This window comes from Heliangelus exortis, chromosome 10, assembly GCF_036169615.1.
Source record: "Heliangelus exortis chromosome 10, bHelExo1.hap1, whole genome shotgun sequence".
NCBI lineage: Eukaryota > Metazoa > Chordata > Aves > Apodiformes > Trochilidae > Heliangelus > Heliangelus exortis.
In genome coordinates this window covers 12,536,492-12,557,934 of record NC_092431.1, presented here as the reverse complement: position 1 = coordinate 12,557,934, position 21,443 = coordinate 12,536,492, and the positions used below count along the sequence as shown (strand labels likewise).

The window sequence follows — 21,443 nt, the reverse complement described above, 5'->3', positions numbered from 1 at the left end:
GTCTTTCTACCATCCAGCAGATTGACGCTCCCTCCCAACTTGGTGTCATCTGTGAACTTACTGAGGGTGCATTCAATCCCCTCATCAAGATCATTAATAAAGATGTTAAACAGGAGTGGCCCCAGCACTAAGCCCTGGGGGACACCACTTGTGACTGTCCTTCAACTGGATTTAACTCCATTGACCACAATTTGGGCCCAGCCATCCAGCCAGTGTTTAACCCAGTAGAGTATGTGCCTATCCAAGCCATGGGCAGCCAGCTTTGCCATGAGGATGTTATGGGGGACAGTGTCAAAGGCTTTACTAAAGTCCGAGTAGACTACATCAACATCCTTTCCCACATCCCCTAAGCAGGTCACCTTGTCATAGAATGAGATCAGGTTTATCAAGCAGGATCTGCCTTCTATGAACCCATGCTGGCTGGGCCTGATTGTCTGTTTGACCTTTATCTGATCTGTGAGGGCTCTTGAGATTCTGTTTCATGACCTTCCCTGGCACTGAGGTGAGACTGACAGGTCTTTAGTTACTATGATCCTCTTTCTGGCCTTTCTTGAAATGGGTGTCATATTTACTGGTCTCCAGTCCAATGGGACATCCCCAGTTGGCCAGAACTTCTGAAAGATGATGGAGAGAGGCTTGGCAACCACATCTGCCAACTCTCTTAGCACTCTAGGGTGTAAACCATCTGGCCCCATTGGCTTATGAGTGTCTAGCTTACGAATCAGGTCCATAACCATTTCCTTATGGATTACATGGAGCCTAATCTGTTCCCTATCTGTCTCTTATCTTAAGAGACTGTGTGCCCAGGGAACAGCAATTACACCAGGTCTGAGCTGAAGCTCGCATATCTGAGCAAGTCAATACTGCCCAAGACCCTTGATGCTTTATTACTAGTTTATTATTATGGATTTAGATCTTCCATTTCTGTAGCTGTTTGGTAAGAAAGAAAAAAAAATGGATAAAAATGCTTTTCTCTAGCACTACTATGTGTAATATACACACTCTGCAGAATGTACTGGGGGTTATTTCAAGAGCCTTTGGTGGCATCCAGACACATCAATGGGAGGGGGTTGCTATATGTAAAATCATGGAAGCACAAAGGATCTGTAAGGACAGTTTGAACTAGGCTTTTAAGTCTTGAGTTGATGGTAAAACTTAGACTCATTACTGATCACATAATGAAAACTATAATTAGGATTTAGCATATGTGACTGAGGACTAAGATGTACATACTTAAACTTCAGTGGCTGCATATGCCCTTAAGCTCTTGTTGTATACTTGATTCCAGTATTGACTTTATCCATTATGTTTTGTCAGTGAACCGTAGGGGAAAAAAAAATCATGCTGCACTTTCCATATCAAATATACAAGTGGCTTTTGGAATGCACCTTTAAAGGTCATACTGTTCTCTGTAACTGACTAGAGTGGTTGCATGTGGAGAACTACTTTCATATCATGTGATCTTTCCTTGCAAAATCGGGGCAGAAAAGTGCAGAACAAAGAACTCAAATGTTGTGTTAGGAAAATGTTGAAAAAGGGATTTCATGTGTGGTGTGGATGTCTTTGCAGTGATGTCAGATCAGTGTGGTGTGCTTTAAAGTCACTGTTTTAAAATATACTTTCTTACAGCAAACCAAGAGGAAACTAGATGATGCAAATAAGCGGCTGGAGTTTCTATATGACAAACTTAGGGAACAGACAGTAAGTTCTGGTTTACTTTTTCTCACTCCTATCTAACATTGCAGGTATGGTGGAAAACTTCATTGATGTCATGAACCCCTCTGCTTGAATGTGCTTCAAATACATTTATTGTATGTTTTTATGCATTTCCCAGAAATAACTGGGGTCTGCGCTTGGCCCTACGTTCCTGTGCAGACTTTAAAGTGTTTTGAGGTCATGTAATGAATTTTATTGTGCTGTGCAGGGACTATGCTGAGCTAGAGAGAAGAGCTCCTTTCAGTAGGCAGTGAGTGAATGTACTAGAACGGTCTCTGTCCCCAGCTGCTGGCAGAATGAGCCAATACAGCAACTTCCCCTGTTCCCAGCAGGAAGTGAGAGGCAAGCAGCTTGGCCAAAAAAAAAAAAAAAAAAAAAAGAGAGAGAGAGAAAATAAATCCAAAAATTCAGAAGATTTAGATGCTGGAGGGAGGCTTACTGATTGAAGGGAAATGTCTGAGTACATTTGAAAATCTGGTAATTTTTCCACAGCCTTCCAGGACGTCTATGATACAATAAAGGACTGAGCTTAGATCTCTTAGGATGAAGAGTGATCTAACCCTGTAATTGTCAGGCCACTTTTGCTCAGCAATTAACTTTACCCCAAAGGCATAAAAGATCAGTAGGTTTTTTATGTGCCACAATCTGTCACCACAGGTCTTCCACCCAAGGGATGGCAGTGAAGGTTTGTAGGGCTTTGAAGTACTGTGGAGAAGGTATGTTCTAGTTGAAGTCTGCTGTTAGAATTCCCACTGACTGTTTCCAGTGTTGTAGACATCTGTGAATGGCTTTCTGTAAAGAAGGCAAATAATTGCTGCACTTTCCTGGGGGCCAAATGTTACACTCAAGACTTTTGCTTTTCTAGCATTACTGTACGTGCTTTTTTCTGAGTTGTCTTGCCTGGCTTCCTTGCAGCTCTCTCCAACTATCATTAGCGGTTTGCACAACATTGTGAAGAGCATTGAAACCCGTGACTACCAGGAAGGACTGAACATCCACACACACATAGTCAGCACTAGCAACTTCAGCGAGACCTCTGCTTTCATGCCTGTCCTGAAAGTTGTCCTCACCCAGGCCAATAAGCTGTGTGTCTGAAGTAACTCTGCATTTGCAAACTCTCAAGGGTTGCCTTTTGAAAGAAGTGTATTTCTTCAGCAAACATGGAGGAAATATGGACCAAACGCTAGTCCTTATGGCATGTCACAGTAGATAAATGGCATTACACTCTCCCTGATAAAATACTTTGTTCCAGGAGGGCCATGGAGCCCAAGTGCTTTACTTTTTTATTTTAATCCTTTTCCCATCCCTAATAAGTCTTGTCTGCAAATAGTATATATAATGGATGATGCCACATATTGTCAATTTTTAGATGCATGTTATACTGCTTAACGGGGGCTTTTAATAACAGATACATGTTAAAACAAGGTAAGTTGTGTATCAGATCCTAAAACCACCCCATACTTCCTTATCCATCAGATTAAAGAGTCTGATCACATTATAAGTGTATTTAGTCTTTCATTTTATGAAGCTGATTGCAGTTCTGTTACTACATTCTTCATGGTAAATAGCTTACTTTTGAACTGCGGCAAATGAGCAAAATAAAGGCTATTGTTATTTTCAATAAATGCTAATTTATTAAAACAGCTTTATGAAGTGCAGCTTGGATACTGTGCGCCTGGATTACAGCAGGGCAGCTTTCTGTTGTGCCTTAGGCATTGAGGGTTATTTTTTTTTCTTCATGCTTATTACTAAAAGCTCTGTTTAACTTTTTTACTAAAGAGATTCACATTTCAAGGAAAGGTTTAGCAAGTATTCTGAACACATCAGTGTGTATTTTTAAAAGCTAAGATTTGAAGTAATGTAGTAGTTTGAGACACCTGTGTGGAGATACGTATATTTAATGTGTAAAAATTTGCACATTTAATGTGCAAATTGTTTCTTGCAGCCCCCTAAGCCTGGGAATAGCTGTCTCTGCTGCAGTGGTTACCTCTGCAAGGGCATGCTGCACTGTAGAGATGCAAGCATACTTCTGCTGACCATTAGGAGGTTCACGGTGTCCTGTCTATTCCTGTGGCACAGTTGGAACCGACTTGTAAGTTTTAAAGATTTGAAGCAGAGTGCCATGAATGTTTGTGAAGCTGACTGGATTGACAGGAAGCTGAACATGAGCCAGCAGTGAGCTCAGGTGGCCAAGAAGGCCAATGGCATCCTGGCCTGTATCAGGAACAGTGTGGCCAACTGGTCCAGGGAAGTGATTCTTCCCCTGTATTCAGTGCTGGTGAGGTCACACCTCAGTCACCTTGAGTACTGTGTCCAGTTCTGGGCCCCTCAGTTCAGGAAGGAGATTGAGGTGCTGGAGCAGGCCCAGAGACGAGCAAGGAGGCTGTGAAGGGACTCCAGCACAAGTCCTATGAGGAACGTCTGGGGGAGCTGGGGTTGTTTAGTCTGGAGAAGAGGAGGCTCAGGGGAGACCTCATCACTCTACAGCTCCCTGAAAGGAGGTTGGAGCCAGGGGGATTGGTCTCTTCTCTTAAGTAGCTACCAGTAAGATGAGAGTGCATGGTCTTAAGCTCTGCCAGGGAGGTTTAGGCTAGATATTAGGAAGAAATTCTTTACAGAGAGGGTGATCAGGCATTGGAATGGGCTGCCCAGGGAGGAGGTGGATTCTCTGTCCCTGGACGTTTTTAAAAAGAGACTGGATGTGGCACTCAGTGCCATGGTCTGGTAACCACAGTGGTAGTGGATTAAGGGTAGGAGTTGGTGATCTCAGAGGTCCTTTCCAACCTGGCTGATTCTGTGGTTCTATTTCTGGCACTAACAAGTGGGGAGACTGATTGTGGTGGCTGAAGTGGTATGCACTCCAGTAGGTGCAGTGTGCAGGGTTGTGGGCAAAAAGATTGCTCATAAATTGGCAATAAGAGGAGAAGCAGGGACCTGAAGATGAATTGGGAACAGCTCCTTAGTGTGATGTGGCTTTTTATAAGTCAAGGAACATTTAGCAGCATTGCACAAACTTTTGTTAGATTTTTTTTTATCCATGTAAAAGAGGATGCCAAGTGAGAAAGGACAGCGAGGCATGCTCAGAAGTTTGTTTAATGGCAAGAGACTTTGCTTGTTCACCTAGTGAAACAAGGAAATCAAGTAGTGCATAAGGAAATCAAACTGATTAAACAGCAGTGTTAGCGTAAGAACAAGTTTACTGTGAGCTGCCTATGAGTAAGCATGGTATGGAAATTGAAGTGGTCACAATGAGACCAGCAGAGACACTGGGTTTTTTGAGATGATAGTATCTTCGGTTATTGCGATGTTGCATCACCAGCGTGGACACTGCGTCGGAAATGGAGTAGTTCTGCTCTCATTGAAAGGAAAGCTGCCCTCTGCCATGGCTGTCCTCAGGAGTTCCGTACTGGAGAACTGCACTACCCAAGTACATAACAGGAGTGGATGCAAAAATCTGCTTCTCTCCTGAAAGCATTTGAGATTAATAACAGTAAGTAATCAGTTATGCTGCCATCTGTTCATACCTTCAAAGAATGCCAAGCAATTAGCTACCCATCTGATGTTTATAGAAGGCAATGAAGCCCTGCCAACTTAAGAATTTGGCCCCAAATAGCCTAATTCTGATCTTGCTGGGTGAGAAGAGATTTATGCCATGGCCAAATTACCAAATTACTACTCTGAGTCTGCACCTCTAAGGCTACAGAATTAGAAGAAAAGTGGATTTAAGGAAATTAAAGTATGTAATCTGTAGCAGTGTCGGTGTTGTCCAACAACACCCTGACATGAGGTATCTTGCTGCTTCATCTATCACCATTCAGGCAGAAGCACCAATAGGATAGGAGAGTTTGTTGAAAAGGGCAGTGTTAATGCCATTCTCTCCAGCTGCTGAGGCAATTAGATGGGAATATAATAGGGGCAAGAACTGCAGAGCTGGCTGACTAGAAACAGAACATCCAAATACTAGAGTGAAAACATTTTTCTGCCTGCAAAGCTCTGTAGTGGATTTACCTTGGGTTTGCTGGCAGAACTCCACAGTCAGCGTTAGACATGAATACTGGGGATTTTTATTTAATCAGCTGCAGCATTTCCAGCCTGGACTATGTTTACATCAGATTTGTTCTGTGTTGTGCCTTTCAGATAACATAGTTCCCTAACATAGAGTAATCATGTTTTCTCTGCCCAGAAGGAATCGTATGCTAGACTGACTGGGCTATTGAGAGAGAAAGGAGGTGAGGATTCTTGCTGCCATAGCTGTTTCACAAAAAAATTCTGGAGTGGAAGGAGCATGTTTTGAGAAGCATGGCAGAGACAGCATGCGGAGCAGTAGCACCACTCCCCAGAGTCCTGCAGGTTCCTCTCAGCTTTGTCCTCACCTGCACCATCATGATGGTCCTTTGCTTCTGCAGCACAAGCTCCACTTTGTCATTAGCCTGGCTGTAGAGTCATGTATAAGAAGGCAAAAAAAGGTGCTTCTGGGTCAGATATTTGCCTCTCCTGTGTCCATCACCACTATGTGGCTCTGCACCCATAAGCATAAGCATTCACCCTTTGGTTGATTCTCATCTCCTGTCTTGTCTGTTCCTTCCTAGAGGAGGATTGCAGGTGTGACCCCTTTACTCCCTTTCTCTGTCCAGAGCATAAGATACTCCTCAGAACCATGCAGTGGCCTTGATTCTGCAGACCATTCTCTAGCTGTGACTATAAACATGTAAGTCCTAGAAGAAGACACTGAGAAACTTGCTGTTAATTTCAGCAAATGCAACTACTTAGAAGAGACTTAGCTGAAAGCAAGATTACAGAATAGAAAATTAGCTCTGTCCTGGCCCAAACCAGGACATTATGGCACAGTCCTAAAAGGAAAGTCTTATATATTAAATCAGTAGTAGGTACACTTGAACTTAGCATAAAGGTTTAGCTTGGGCATCAGGAAGAAGTCAGAGCAGGAAAGTACAGCACAAGTTAAATCACCCCTTTCTGCAGTCCTGACAGAATAATGGGGGCTATAATCATAGAGGAGCTGGCTCCAGCCACGGGGCTGATGAGGCTGCCCAGTTTCCTCTTACCCTCACAGAAACATTAAAAATTAAACAAATGCACTGTGGACAGTTTATGTGGATTTAGTGTGTGGTTCCTACCTAATAGTACAAACCTTCCATACGCTGCTTGTGCAAGCTACTCTCTGCTCCACAAGCAGGTGAAGCACCTCGCTAGTAACAGTGAACTACTGTCTGCCTACAACTCCTGAATGTATCTGGATCATACATCTGACACCTGTGATGCCTGCCCTGGCATCCTGAGTAACACGAGGTCCTTCCTCACCCACATCGATTTCCAGCAGAAGGCCTTGGCAGTGGCAGAAGGGGGGGAACAGCATCTCCAGGAAACCACATCTGAACACTAAACCAATACTCTATGTGTGATGGGATGGAGTACACAAAAAGTATGGCATTCTCTTTGACAAAAACTTTTCTCTCTCTTTTTTCTTTTTTTTGTTTTTTTTTTTTTTGTTTGTTTGTTTGTTTCCAATGCCCACGAGATAAAAGTCCCAGTCAGATAAACTTTTTAAACTAGGTTTTGAATATCTGCTCCTCCCTCGCACTGGTGGCATCCTCCACTCCAGTTTCACGGGCTTCCAAAATTAAAGGTCTTGGATTCCGTCTGGGGAGTGTTCGCTGCCTTAGATTCGCCGAGCAGGAGAGGTGCCTGCTGTTCTTCAAGGCCAGCTGCCTATTTTTAGGCGCAGGCAGAGCGACGGAGACCTGTACCTCCCGGCCATCAAATGCGCAGCCCCGCCAGCCGACCGCCACGACCCGCGTCCTCTCTTCGGCGGGTCGGGACCGAGCATGCGGGTGCCGCTCGGGGAGACCCCAACGCGTGCGCAAGCCGCCGACACTCCGGGGCGATCGCGCAGCCGCTGAGACGCTCCGAGGGGAGGTTCCTCGGCGGTGCCGGTGCTGGGGGGCTGGGCGAAGCTGTCCCCGGCCGCCATTGGATGTCGCTATGCAGGTCCGACGGTCCTCCCCCTTCGCTACCTCTCTGCGGTGCGGGCATTCCATGGAAGTGGCGGAAGCAACAGATGCGGCTGTGCGTTGCGGACGGCAGTAGCCAGTACCTGGCCGTGCTGCGCGGGGGCCACCGCCGCCCCGAGCGTCCGCCGACGAGATGGCCGGGTCCCGGCGGGCGGCGAGTGACGAGGCTGGCACGGTGGGCTCCGGGCAGCCCATCGTCTGGCGCAACGTGGTGCTGATGGGGCTGCTGCACCTGAGCGCCGTCTACGCGCTCAGCCTAGTGCCGCGGGCGCAGCTCCTCACCCTCCTCTGGGGTGAGTGCGGGGGCGCCGCGGGGCTGCACTTGTGTCAACAGGTGGGACGGGATACAAGGGGACGCTTTCCGGGCGGCCGAAACTCCGGCGCGATCCCTGCCCGGCGCGGGGCCGAGGGTTTCTTCCGCGAGTTTTCCATAGCCGGTGGTGGGCGAGCTAAGTCGCCTCTTGTGTCCTGTGTATTTGTCCCCTCTTTATTTGTGTAGTCACTTCGCGCCTGCTTGGTGTAGCGAATCGCAGGAAGGCTCGGGGCCGGGCGCTCCGGTGCGCGCAGAGGGTTGCGGGCATCCCCGCACTGCCTGGCAGCCTCCGCCGCTTTTGTTCCCAAACCCCCCCTGGCTGCTCCTGGGGTGTCACTGCTTGCACCAGGCCAGGCCCTCGGTTGCTGTGGAAACAAGAGGCGCTCTTTTTTTTTTTTTTTTTTTCTTTTTTTTTTTTCTTTTTTAATAAAATAAGGTCCCTGATATTTAATTTATTTCATTTTAGAAGTCTGATAAGGGAACCCGTTTGTCTTCCCTTTGGTGCTTCCCCTTGTTACTTGATGAATGCCCAGGTCTTATGCTTTCCAAAATGAGATGGTTTGATGTCTCTGTCTTCTTGTTAGCTGTGAAAAGCTGAGGATTTGGAGAAATAGAATGTGAAATACAGTGTCTTTACTTCCAACCTACAGTGAGATCCTTTTTTCTCCACAAAAGAACGATGCTTGGAGAAGAGCTATACAAAAGCACTGCAGTATCATGCATAGTTTCTCAGGGTTTGTGAGACTAATAGATGGTGGATGTCAGCATTATCCTTTGCCAGGCACAGTCATGTATTGAGTCATGTAAATGTGGGTAGCCAAGGGAATAAAAACTTGAATGCTACTTATGGCTGTTGCAATTTCTTGGTTAAAAGACCTGCTTTGGGGAGCTTTTGAGTGAATGGAGAATGTCATGTCCCGTGATTTACACAAACAGAAGAAAGGTTTTCTGCTGAAATCTAAGGGAGGGAATCTTGATTGTTAGGCTGCTGTCAGAAGTGCTCAGGTGGCTCTCAAAAAGCCCCAGTGACATGCTTTAGAAATCAGGTTTGCTTTTTTATGTTCAAGGAATTCCTAAGTCATATTTTCACTTTTCAGCTTGTGATACTCAGTCAGAGTTAAACCCATAGTTAAACAGCCACCATTGCTGTTTACAGTTGGGAAATGAGCCCTTCAACCAATTACTATCCTCTGGCAAATTCTTAATTGAGAAAGTGCTTTAGGTTCCTGGTGAGGACCTGGCATTTGACTTGCTGCCTGGTTTGCATAAGTACATGGATCAATGGGGAGCAGGGGAGGTTTGGAGAGTGGTTGTGTTTTGCTTAGTTTCCTCCTATGAGCACTTTGGTCCCCTCCCTCTTCCTGGTTGTGTTCAGTTTGATTTCACAATTTACCTTGGCTGTAGCTTGATGGCTGAGGAGACCAGGAGAGCCTGTGGGAGGCCTGTGGCCAGAAGACACAGCCTGTAGTCTGTTTTCAAACCTTTTAGATCATGTAGTGTGTGAGAAAGTGAGCTTTCTTATTTGTTTTAGCTTTCCAAGAAGACAAGTTGAAATAGTCTCTGATTTCACTGTGTCTTAATTACAGGACTCCCTAGGGCTGGAGCCAAAGGATTGAATTAGTTTCAGCCCTCTGTCCTCCAGGATATTTTCCCTAGTTGAAATTAAACACATGCTGAATAATAAAAGGTCTCAATGACTTTGCAACTTACTTAATGCCTTTCTTTCTGAAAGTGAGAGCTTCCTGTTTCTTGACATTTTTACTTTAAACTGTCACCCTACAATAGACCACAAAGTTTTTATGGGAGTTTGCTGGGTGTTTTTTATAGGAGCTATGCAGCAAGGAGTGTGTGCATTGGTCCCAGCTGTCCTGGCCAGCTGGATACTGTGTGATGCTGCTACAGGTGGCTGCTACATGGTCTGCATGCATGGTGGGCAAGGTAAAAATACAGGCTCTACTGCACAGTATGTCATACAAAAGCAGCTTGCTCTCATGCTGGAGACCTGTGTCTGAAGTCCCTCTGAGAGACTCTTGGAGTAGACAAAAACAGGGTTGCTGTTGTTTTAAGTTAACAAACCCACCTCACTTCACTCTGGAAGGAGCCAACCAATAAAGTTGTGTGGGAAGGAAGAAGTGTCAATGAGATTTTTTCCCCAGTTCTCCACATCTCCTTTCCAGTGCAGGCTAGCTAGCTATGAGACATGTGTTCTGTTCTGCAGCCTTCCGAGCAGGGCTGGCATGGCAGTGATGGGCAAGGGTTGTAATATGAAATAGTGCTGAGAGGTTTGTACATGGAAGGGTACGGATGGAGGAGCTGCAGCCCTCATTGCATCCATTCCTGGTTTTCTTCCCAAGCATGCCTGGGTCCTGGGAAGCTTCCCAATGATCTTATGCAAGCCCTCGCCTTGCTCTCTTGTGCTCCCCTCCACTGCTCCGCTTGCTCTTGCGGCAAATATGGGGAGGGTGGCTGGCTGGTAGTGGGTGTGCCTCTGGTGTCTGGCAGGTATCTTCCCTTGACTCCCCACTGCATGCTTGTTTTTTTACTTTCTCCTCCTCTGAGACATCCACATCTTGGTAGGCTTATGGATGGGGTTGACTGGGGGCTTCCGTCCCTCTGTGCAGTGTTTGCTGTTCACCTTCCCACCCCTGAATGCAGTTTGTAATCCTTGATCACCACTGCTTGCTAAGTAGACCTGAAATGCCACTGTGACACCTTGAGAACAGCTGTTGAAGCCAAACTGGCTGCTCAGCAGGGCTCACTTCCACTGGTAACTTATTGACATTTGTCCAGCTGTACATAATAGACAATGAGAAGCACCGGCAAGTGGAGTCATATTTGGTTATTTACTCAGAATTTTCTGTGCTCCCCTGTTCCCATTGCCTCCCACGATAACACTTAGAGTCTCTCGTTACAGCTTCCACGTGGAATCAGGGCTGCACAAAGGATCCCAAACAGTATTCTGGGTAGTGCAGCCATCTCACTCAGGGGACTCAAGGAACTGGGTTATCTTTCAAGGGATGTGCAGATAAACTGTTAGATAAACTGGTTAAAACTTAGGTTTTGGGTCCATCTCAGTGCGTCTGTGGAATTTGTTTTTTTATCCAAGCTGAACAAAATCAATAAAATAACTCGTCAGAATTTTCCATGAGCTGGGTACTGTGTTGCCCTGAGAGGCAGCAGATGATGTATGTGAGGCACTGAGCAGCTCTGGGCTGTGCTCATGGGGACAGCCTTGTCCCAGCAGATTCTACCAGCACTGTGCCTTTAAAACATCCCCTTTCCTTTAGGACTCTTTGTCCACCTGGTTTTGCAGGCCTTTGGGCTCTCGGTGCTTAGCATCCCCTGTAGAGAGGTTTGAAGGGGAGGGATTGCCATTCATCTGCAACTCATGAGGAACTGAAGCAGGGTGGGAGTACCTTGCTGTTAGTGGGACCAGGAACCAGAAAGTGGCATGATGGGTCTGCTGTCTAGGTGAGGCATGTAGGTTCCCCAGGAATTAATTTCTCCAAAGGGATCCTTGTGGCCATCTAGGGCTGTGGATGGTGCTGCAGTTCACTTATGGCCTCTTTTGGGCTGGACATACTGCACCTTCTTCCACAGGCCACTGGGTAGGAAACTGTGCAGCTCATCACCTAGTTTGTAATGTGCCATTAAAGGATGCTAGTTAATCAGGAACCTCTTTGCTTCAGCCAGCTTCATCTCATACCAGTCTCAATGAGGCTAGTTATCTGTTTGGGTTAGGAAAACAAAAAAAACCTCTGAAATCCTTACACAGAGAAAATTACCAGCATATTTCACTGCAGGCTGCAATGTTTCTGCTGCTAGAGGTTTGGGAGGGATCTGTGGGAGTTTTTTGGTTGGGTTTTTTTTGTTGTTGTTATTGGGGGGTTTTGTTGTTGTTTTTTTGGGGTTTTTTGTTGTTCAGTTTGTTTTTTGTTTGTTTTGGTTTCATTTGGGTTTTTTAATGGGCTCATGATAGTTTCTTTCTGTTAAAGACTCCATTCATTTCAAACATGGGAACCGTAAGGGCCTCAGATTTTGTTGGAAAAGGAGGGTGCCTTTTTGCCTTCACAGGGGACTTGTGAGGAAGTACAGTAGCTAAGTGCATTATAGGAAATAGGAAATTTAAATGGACTGCCTATTTTAAAACGTTTTCTCTGAGGCTGATGAGCATTACTAGTACTAACAACTTTAAAAACTGACACAGGCATGGCCACCCACAAGCCCTGCATCATTTGGATGTGTTTTGCAGAGCTGTCTGGTAGTCAAGCAGATGTTGGTTGACATGCTGATACACCTTGCCAGAGGCTGGGATTAAGAAGGATGGCCTTACTCTGTGCTCATTTGGAAGGGGTGGCTTGCTGCTGTTATTTTAGTAGTGTTTTGGAGACCTTTTAGTTTCTTGAGAATGCCTCATTGATCATGTTCAGCTGTGGTGGGCCCCAGGCCATACTTACCCACAGCTTTCCCCCAAGTGATGGCTGCAGTAGCAGTGCAGTCCACCTGCATCCCTGCAAAAACTGCAAATGCCTGCAGGCTTCTCCCAGGCACAGGTCTGGATCCAAATTCTGCTCCCTGGATCCCTTTGATTAGGCAGATTAAAGGAATTGTGGTTTTAGCACTTTGGATCACTGTGGTGCCTGGAAAGCACCACTGAGATTATCACCTCTTCCTCAGCCCTTCTGGTAGTGTGTCTGTCTAATGAGGCACATGTCCTGCACTGCAGATGCAAGTTTTATGAAACATTTCAGAAACCTTGCATGTTCTTGAATGTCATCTTTTTGTCTATTAACTGATTTTAGTTAACAATTTGTTAGCATGGTGTTAGAAACTCTGCACAGACAGCTTTAAAAAAAAATCCTAGCTCCAAGGAAGCTCCACTTGGTACCTCTGTGACCTCTGTGGCCAAGGGAGAGTGGAAGTATTGTCTCTCACAGGTGTGAAGTGGAGATGTTTGATTGTAACTTCTCTTACTGTCACTCCTGTTGCCACTTTGGCAGGAGCACACTGAAAGTGGTTTGCTCAGGTGACTTGTGTTGGCAAGGTTTTGGGTCAGAAAGCAAGGAGCAAATCCTTTCCTTCTGGATACCTCAGATACCTTTGTGGAGGTGTCTGTGGCCACCTTGGTGGGATGGACTTGATGCACAGAAGGACGTTACCTCCCCTTACACCCAAGAGATATCTGTCTGCTGGTGCACAGAATGGTCCCAGCTACGTGCAGTGGCACTGGGAGGTTTCTGTGATGCACACAGGGCTTGTACATAGGCTTGTGGTGTACATAGGGCCTAGCTCCACCATGCTTTCAGCAGTTCATGACAGCAGTTGGTCCACTAGTGAGACCCCACCTGGAGTACCATGTCCAGCTCTGGAGTCCCCAACATATGAAGGATGTGGAGCTGTTGGAGCAGCTTCAGAGAAGGATTACAAAGATGAGCAGAGGGCTGAGCACCTGCCATGTAAAGCCAGGTGGAGGAGGTTGGGGTTGTTCAGCCTATAGAGAGACTTCGTGTAGACGTTATAGCAGCCTTTCAGTACCTGAAGGGGGCTTGGAAGAAGGGTGGGGAGGGACATCTTAAGGCATTGTGATAGGATAAGGGATGAATGGCTTAAAACTGGAAGAGGGGACATTTAGATTAGACATTAGAAGGAAATTTTTCACTATGAGGGTGGTGAGGCACTGGAACAGGTTGCCCAGAGGAGTTGTTTATGCCTCATTGCTGGAAGTGTTCAAGACAGATGGGGCATTGAGCAAAGTGCTGTTGCTACAGGAGATGTCCCTTCTAGATGATCTTCAAGCCTGTTCCAACCCAAGTGGTTCTGTGATTCTATGATATGATACGAGCTGAGAAGAGGTGGACCTTCTGAATGGGAATTGGATCATCAGCACCTGGGAATATCCTTGTTTATCTCCAGAGTGGATTTGGACTGGCTTTTCCTCCCCCACTCTGTTTGGAAGTGTTGTTTTAGAGATGTCTCTCTTAATAGTTAAGTTCCTGGATTGTTACTTCCTCTCTATCATTATCAGGAGCTCAACTTCCAACATTTCTTATGGGAGCTGTCTGTTTTCTCAAACAGTACTTCTCTCCTTAAAAATGACAGGTGCTCTCAAGCTAGGGATGTATGTAACATGGTGAAACCTAGTCTTTTGCATGTTGGAACAGTCTGAGCTCTGTGTCCACTGAGAGAGGATCATGCCCTCCACCTCGCAATGCATAGACATGAGAGTGGTCCTGGGCCTGTTTCAGATCCCACTCTGAGATACTCTACTGTAGAGCACACTCCTGCCTGGCAATTATTTTCCCTTCCCCAGTGTTCACTCTTGTTTTAAATGTTGCTGGAGATGTTTCCTTTAGGTCTTCTCTGTGAACTTGATGATGTTTAGCTGTAACTATGTGGGTTTTTTTCCCATTTTTATTTCATCCCTAGTGCATCAGTGTTGCTCTTGTTTGTTTACCTGTTTTGTGTTCTGCATGTCATGGTCATCATGAATACAGGAAAGGAATGGAGGAAAAAAATCCAGCATGTGTGTGCTGAGCCCTGGATGCATGTGATGGCCCTTTGGCCTGTTGCTCTCAGGAGATGGGTTCAAGGCACTCCTAACAAATTCTTGGAGTTGGGTAGCATAAGTGGGTCAGTGAGTAGTGAAGCTGTGTTTAGATACATGGTTGTTCATCTGGCACAAAGCACTATTGGGCCATTGGCTGCTCGCAGCTGTGCTCCAGGCAAGCTAGAATACCTCAAATACTCTTTCTTTTTGATCTGTGCCATGAGGACAGAGATGAGAGCTGGATTCACCAAAGGTAGAAATCCCCATCATTACTACGACTGAAGTTGAAGGGTTTGTTGGTTTCTGGCACTGGGTGTTGGGAGAAGCATCCTTCTGAAGCAGACCCATGAAGGAAAGATCAGGGTAGGTTATTTGGCATGCCGAGGGCTGGCTGTGTCAGACATACAGAAGCCCAGCCAAAGACCTTCTAAGTGTAAGATGCCTCCTCCAGCCCTGGCTTACCAGCTGGGGAGGCAACAGAGATTCTGTGGCTCTAGCTTTTTGTCTTTTGCTGTTCCAAAAAGCTTTGTCTAGCTTTTTTTTCCCATGTGGACATGGGAATGACAATATACAGACTCTGAGGAGGTTCCATGGGGTGAGCTGGGACAGCCTTCGCTCCAAGTAGTGGGAATGTGTCAGTGTTGTGTCAGCAGCAGAGGAAGTTTCAGGGGGCTGAAAGCAAATCAGATGCCTCTTCACCAGGAGATGCTACCAGGTAGAGCAGTATGAGCCATGCAGGCCTACTTGTCTGGTGTTGCCGCAAGGAGGCAAAACTGTTGTTCTCTCCTCTGGGAGAGCTGTACTGGAACATGTTGGCTTGCCCACCAGAACCTGGTATTCAGTCCTTGTCACTGCCATTTTTTCTTTCCTCCCTGCAATTACAGTTGCACTTGTAACTAACGCTGATGTTGTAATTGAAGCAAAGCAATTTTTTGCACTCAGATTTTATTTTTAACATGTAGACTAACAACTAAATGTGCTGCTCCACTGAAGAACTGAAATGTTAACAATTACTCTGCTAAGTAAAGCAAGGCTGATACAAAAGAGAGAGTGGAGCTGTCTGACAGATGTTGGCATCAGGAATCCTGCTATACCTCTTGTGCAGGCACCTCAGCACGAAGGAGGATGGGGATTTCTGGAGGGAAACTGGATGGAGAATCTTTCTCAACCCATTTTTGGCCACCAGCTTCTCAGGTGATATACTGCACAGCATAGAATAAAACAACCTGGCCTTTGCAAATGGGGGTGATCTTAACTGGCTGCCTTCTTTGCCTGTTTCTTTTCCTCTGGTCTTTGACAAACTTTGGCAGAGTATTTTTGAGTGTTTCATATCTTCCCTACCCCAGCCTGTCTATAATGCCTTCTGTTCATGTGGGATCTTTCCGTGTCAGTGGAAGGGGTTGCAGTGTTAGGCTGATCCTACCCTGCCCTTCACATCTCAAATAGTTCACAGGAGGGTCACACAGTTGGATCTTTCAAGGTACTTCTGCCCAAACCCTTAGGTGACCTTTCAGATGCAAGGAAGAAGGCTGGAAGGGTTTTATGCTGCTACAGTCCAGGGCTGGGGTGGACAAACAATCTTGGTGTACCCTCCTAAATGCTTGGGAGCTTGGAGAGAAGCTGGAGGCCACGGTGACACAAGGTATTTCTGAGTTTTATTCATGTCCATAAATGGAGAGAGAGGAGTTGGGAGGCAGAAGGGCTGCAGCTCAGGTGGAGAAATGGTTTGGCAGAGCAGTAAAAGTGGATACTGATGTTGAAAGATGGGTAGAGGCAGAGCAGTTCTGTGCTCCTACCTGGTGCCTGTTGGTCTCTTTGGGTGATCCTTCAGGCAGGGCCACTACCAGGGCACTGTAGAAGGGAAATGTATGGGTGCTGGCTAACAGTGCAGGTTGGAAATGGTAGCATGTCTTATGAAAATATCAGACTATTTTTTAGGGGACTGAGGGAATAATATGGAGTTTTCCCCCCCCCCCTTTTTTTTTTTTTTTTTTTTTTTTTTTTTTTTTTTTTTTTTTTTTTGCCAGTACCATGAGATTTTAACCTATTTCCAGAAGGAATTTGGCTGTAGGAAAATGAGACATTTATAGTCAACTGAAGCATTCAATTGTAATGATGGTTATAGATGATAATTTTAATTCTGAGATGCTCCTTCCCCTGCTGCAGTCAGATGGACTCTGCTGCAGTGAGGCTGGCAGGCATGTCCAGACCTCCTTGTAGGAGACATAGCAAGGCTCTCCTTGTTTTCCATTGGATTTGGTTCCTACCTTTGATGCAGAAAGATAGACTTGTGCTCTTGAGTTGGCTGAAAACTGCCTGGCCAGTGTTCAGCAGACAGATGAAAGTCAGCCTCCTTGAGCAGTGTATACACAGGTAGGGAAAACATGAAGAACATCTTTATGGGTAGGTAGAGGCAGAGACCCAGTGTTTGGGCCTTCTGTCTGTGCCGGAACTCACTGTGGGAGCAGAGCTGCGCTGGGGTAGGGATGTTTGGGCTGGAGTGCTGCAGTGAGTCGTTCTGGAGAGAGCATGATGAGCAATTATCTATTGAGTGCCCCTGAAGAAATGACAGCATCAGCCTGCCCAATGTGCTGGAGACAAAAGTGTCCTTCTGTCTCCCAGCACTGTCCTCCTGAGTAACTGACCTGTCTGCCACATCGTTCACTAGATGCAAGGGGGTTATTAATGAGTTGTACTGCTTGCAGACCAGCTCAGAGGCTCAAGCAGCCAGAATGAGAGAAAACAAGGAGAGGCCAATTTTTGGCAACAGGTTTTAATCTGAGCTGTTTCGTTTTGGAAAGAGGAGGTAAAGGTGTAGGAGCTGACAGCTTAAAGGTGAAGAAGGCACAAAGTATCTGGCCAAGTTGCAGTGATTATGTGGAGTCAGTAACATCACCCAGAGGCTCAAGTCAAAACCATCAGAGCTTAGCTTTGGCAGCTTCTGTCTTTTCTGAAGGCACCAGGCTGGAGCAGGGTCTGTCCTATGCAATGGATCTTTTTAGCTGAGAGCTGGGACAAAGGTGCAGCTGCATTCCCAGGGAATGGTGGCTGAGTCCCAGCAGTTCAGAAGGGGCTTTTGCTACCTGCTGAGCCCTGTGCCTTTCCTGTGGCCCATGCCTAGGTACCATGAAAGACAGAAGCTGTCAGTTTGCAGAAATCAGAAATGTAAAATGCCGCATCTGTGTTTCTGATAGTTGAGAAACTGAGCTTTGGGTCATCTCTTCAACCTACGCACTGTGAGCAGTGGGATGAGGCCACTTCCCTGCCATGTGCCCAGCTGCACACAGGGCAAGCTTTGGCCAGTGGTGGCAGAGAAGCTAAATACCTAATCTTCTTCCATAAGGCAACAGCAGCTTGCTGAGTGCAAGGCTCTGGAGTGCCATGCCAATAGCTTAACCACACTATTTCTTTTCTCTGTACTTGAAAAAAAGTATTGAAATTGCCATTCATTATTTCTTGACATGTATAGAGCACTTAAAAAAACCCACCAGAGCCATAGCTTGTGTGGGGATTGAGAACAGCAGTGAGGTCACTGGGAGAGAAAATGTGCTCATGGTTTTGTGATGATGCAGGATTTGGCTGAGCTGAGTGAGGGTACACATAGGAATCAAAAAATTTCAGAGAAATCAGAGCATGTTCTAACCTCTCTTTTGAGCTAAAAATACGTATTAACTATTCACTATATTAAGGCAATCTTCACTTGCTGATATGTTCAGGGAATCTGTATTTGCTTTCTAGGGAAATCTTAGCATTTGCTGGAGTACTTGCTGTCAGCTGCAATTTCCATTCCTCTACTGGCTTTATTTATGTTACATTGGCTGTATCTGTCAATCTGAAGGTTTCTGCTGTTCCAACCAGAATAAAATCTTCTGTGTACTCAGCCAAAAGGGATGGCTTCTGGGGAATGTTCCTGAAAATGCATATGCAGGCATGTGCATCCACACAGATACAGTCCAGATTTCATGAGCTGGTAAAGGCAGGGCCAGGAGGATGCAACAGAGTGCTTCTCCTGGAAAGAGATAGCAGGGCTCAGCAAAAAGTGGGTTGGCAAATTGATTATCTGCTAGAAGAAAAGTGTTACAGAATCCCAGAAATTTAGGGGTTGGAAGGAACCTCAAAACATCATCAAGTCCAACTCCCCTGTCAGAGCAGGGTCACCTGCACATGACCTCACCAGAGCAGGTCATGTAGGAACATGTCCAGGTGAGTTTTGCATGTCTCCAGAGATGGAGACTCCACAACCTCCCTGGGCAGCCTGTGCCAGTGCTCTGTCACCCTCACAGTAAAAAAATTTTTCCTTGTGTTTATATGGAACCTCCTATGCTCAAGCTTATATTCATTGCATTTTGTCCTATCATTGGGCATAATTGAGAAGAGCCTGGCACTATCCTTCTGGCTCTCTCCCTTTACATATTTATAGACATTAATGAGGTCACCCCTCAGTCTTCTCTATTCCAAGCTGAAGAGCCCCAGCTCCCTCAGTCTTTCCTCCACTCCCTTCGTCAACGTAAAGGCTCTGTGATGGACTCTTTCAAGCAGTTCCCTGTCCTTGAACTGAGGAACTGAGAACTGGACACAATATTCCAGATGTGGCCTTACCAGGGCAGAACAGAGAGGGAGGACAACCTCTCTTAATCTACTGACCACTCCCCTTCTAATGCACCCCAGGATGCCACTGGCCTTCTTGGCCAGGGCACATTGTTGGCTCATGGTCATCTTTCCATCCACCAGCACCTCCAGGTCCCTTTCCCCTTCACAGCTCTCCAAGAACTCAGTACCCAACTTGTACTGGTACTTGGGGTTGTTCCTACCTAGATGTAGGACTCTACACTTGCCCTTGTTTTCTGTCATTAAATTTCTCCCTGCCCAACTCTTCAGCCTGTCCAGGTCCCTCTGAATGGCAGCACAGCCTTCTGGGGTGTCAGCCACTCCTCCCAGCTTTGTGTCACCAGCAAACTTGCTGAGCAGACACTCTGTCTCATCATCAATGTCATTGATAAAGATGTTGAACGGGACTGGACCCAGCACAGATCCTTTGGGGACTCCACTACTCACAGGTCTCCAGCTGGACTCTCTGCCACTGATCACCACTCTTTGGGCTCTTCTGTGTAGCCAGTTCTTAATCCATCTCACTGTGGATTCTCCTATCCCACATTTCATGAGCTTGCTCATGAGGATGTTATGGGAGACAGTGTCAAAAGCCATGCTAAGATCAAAGTAGACTATATTCACTGGTCTCCCTGCATCTACCCATTCAGTTACAACATCATAGAAGGCTATCAGATTAGTCAAGCATGATTTTCCCTGGGTAAATCCATGCTGACTACTCCTGATAATCTTCTTCTCTTCCATGTGCTTAGAGATCACCTCTAGAATGAGCTGCTCCATCTTTTTTCCAGTTATGTTGGCTTTCTTCCAGTCCTCAGGCACCTCTCCTGTTAGCCATGATCTTTTGAAAATGATGGAGTGGTAGGGTGATACCATCAGCCAGCTCTTTCAATACTCTTGGGTGCCTCCCATCAGGGCCCGTGGACTTGTGCGCATTCAATTTGTATAGCTGATCTCTAACCCAGACTTCACTGACCAGTGGTGAGTCTTCCCTCCTCCGGGTTTTCTCTCTTATGTCCAGGATCTGAAGTTCATAGAATCATAGAATCATAGAATCATAGAATCCTAGGGGTTGGAAGGGACCTTGAAAGATCATCTAGTCCAACCCCCCCTGCCAGAGCAGGGCCACCTAGAGTACATCGCCTAGGAACGTGTCCAGGCGGGTTTTGAATGTCTCCAGTGAAGGAGACTCCACAACCCCCCTGGGCAGCCTGTTCCAGGGCTCTGTCACCCTTACAGTAAAAAAATTCTTTCTGATATTCAACTTGAACCTCCTATGCTCCAACTTACACCCATTACCCCTTGTCCTATCACTGGTCACCATAGAGAAAAGCCTAGCTCCATCTCCCTGACACTCACCCCTTACATATTTGAAAACATTGATGAGGTCACCCCTCAGTCTCCTTTTCTCCAAACTAAAGAGACCCAGCTCCCTCAGCCTTTCCTCATAAGGGAGATGCTCCACTCCCTTAATCATCTTAGTAGCTCTGCGCTGGACTCTTTCAAGCACTTCCCTGTCCTTCTTGAACTGAGGGGCCCAGAACTGGACACAATACTCCAGGTGCGGCCTCACCAATGCAGAATAGAGGGGGAGGAGAACCTCTCTTGACCTACTAACCACCCCCTTTCTAATGCACCCCAGGATGCCATTGGCCTTCTTGGCCACAAGGGCACATTGCTGGCTCATGGTCATCCTCTTGTCTACCAGGACCCCCAGGTCTCTTTCACCTACACTGCTCTCCAGCAGGTCAGCCCCCAACCTATACTGGGACATCGTGTTGTTCTTCCCCAAATGCAAAACTCTACACTTCCCCTTGTTGAATTTCATCTTGTTCCTCCCTGCCCAACTCTCCAGCCTGTCTAAGTCTCTCTGAATGGCAGCACAGCCTTCTGGTGTGTCAGCCACTCCTCCCAGCTTAGTGTCATCAGCAAACTTGCTGAGGGTACATTCTATACCCTCATCCAAGTCGTTGATGAATATATTGAACAACACCGGTCCCAGTACCGACCCCTGAGGGACTCCACTAGTCACGCCCCTCCAACCAGATTCTGCCCCATTGACTACAACTCTCTGACTCCTTCCTTTCAACCAGTTCCTGACCCACCTCACTACCTGATCACCAAACCCATACTTGATCAACTTATCTACAAGGATGCTGTGAGAGACGGTGTCAAATGCTTTACTGAAATCAAGATAAACCACATCTACCGCTCTTCCATCATCTATCCA

General features: G+C 46.3%; 2 protein-coding genes across 9 annotated transcripts in view; both read left to right on the top strand.

The window, feature by feature from the left end:
• SEC31A (SEC31 homolog A, COPII coat complex component) overlaps positions 1–3,359 on the top strand; it is a 41,518-nt gene extending 38,159 nt beyond the window's left edge. For all 7 annotated transcript variants that reach the window (XM_071753564.1, XM_071753560.1, XM_071753566.1 and 4 more), the window contains 2 exons: positions 1,630–1,701; positions 2,632–3,359. In XM_071753564.1, the coding sequence (XP_071609665.1) occupies positions 1,630–1,701; positions 2,632–2,811 (252 nt within the window). In that variant the 3' untranslated portion in view covers positions 2,812–3,359. The remainder of the gene's footprint in view (positions 1–1,629; positions 1,702–2,631) is intronic.
• A 4,128-nt stretch (positions 3,360–7,487) lies between these two features.
• SCD5 (stearoyl-CoA desaturase 5) overlaps positions 7,488–21,443 on the top strand; it is a 38,997-nt gene continuing 25,041 nt past the window's right edge. Inside the window, exon 1 of one of the 2 annotated variants that reach the window (XM_071753557.1) lies at positions 7,488–8,038. In XM_071753557.1, coding sequence (XP_071609658.1) covers positions 7,879–8,038 — 160 coding nt within the window. In that variant the 5' untranslated portion in view covers positions 7,488–7,878. The remainder of the gene's footprint in view (positions 8,039–21,443) is intronic. The other variant, XM_071753558.1, reaches the window with a different exon arrangement.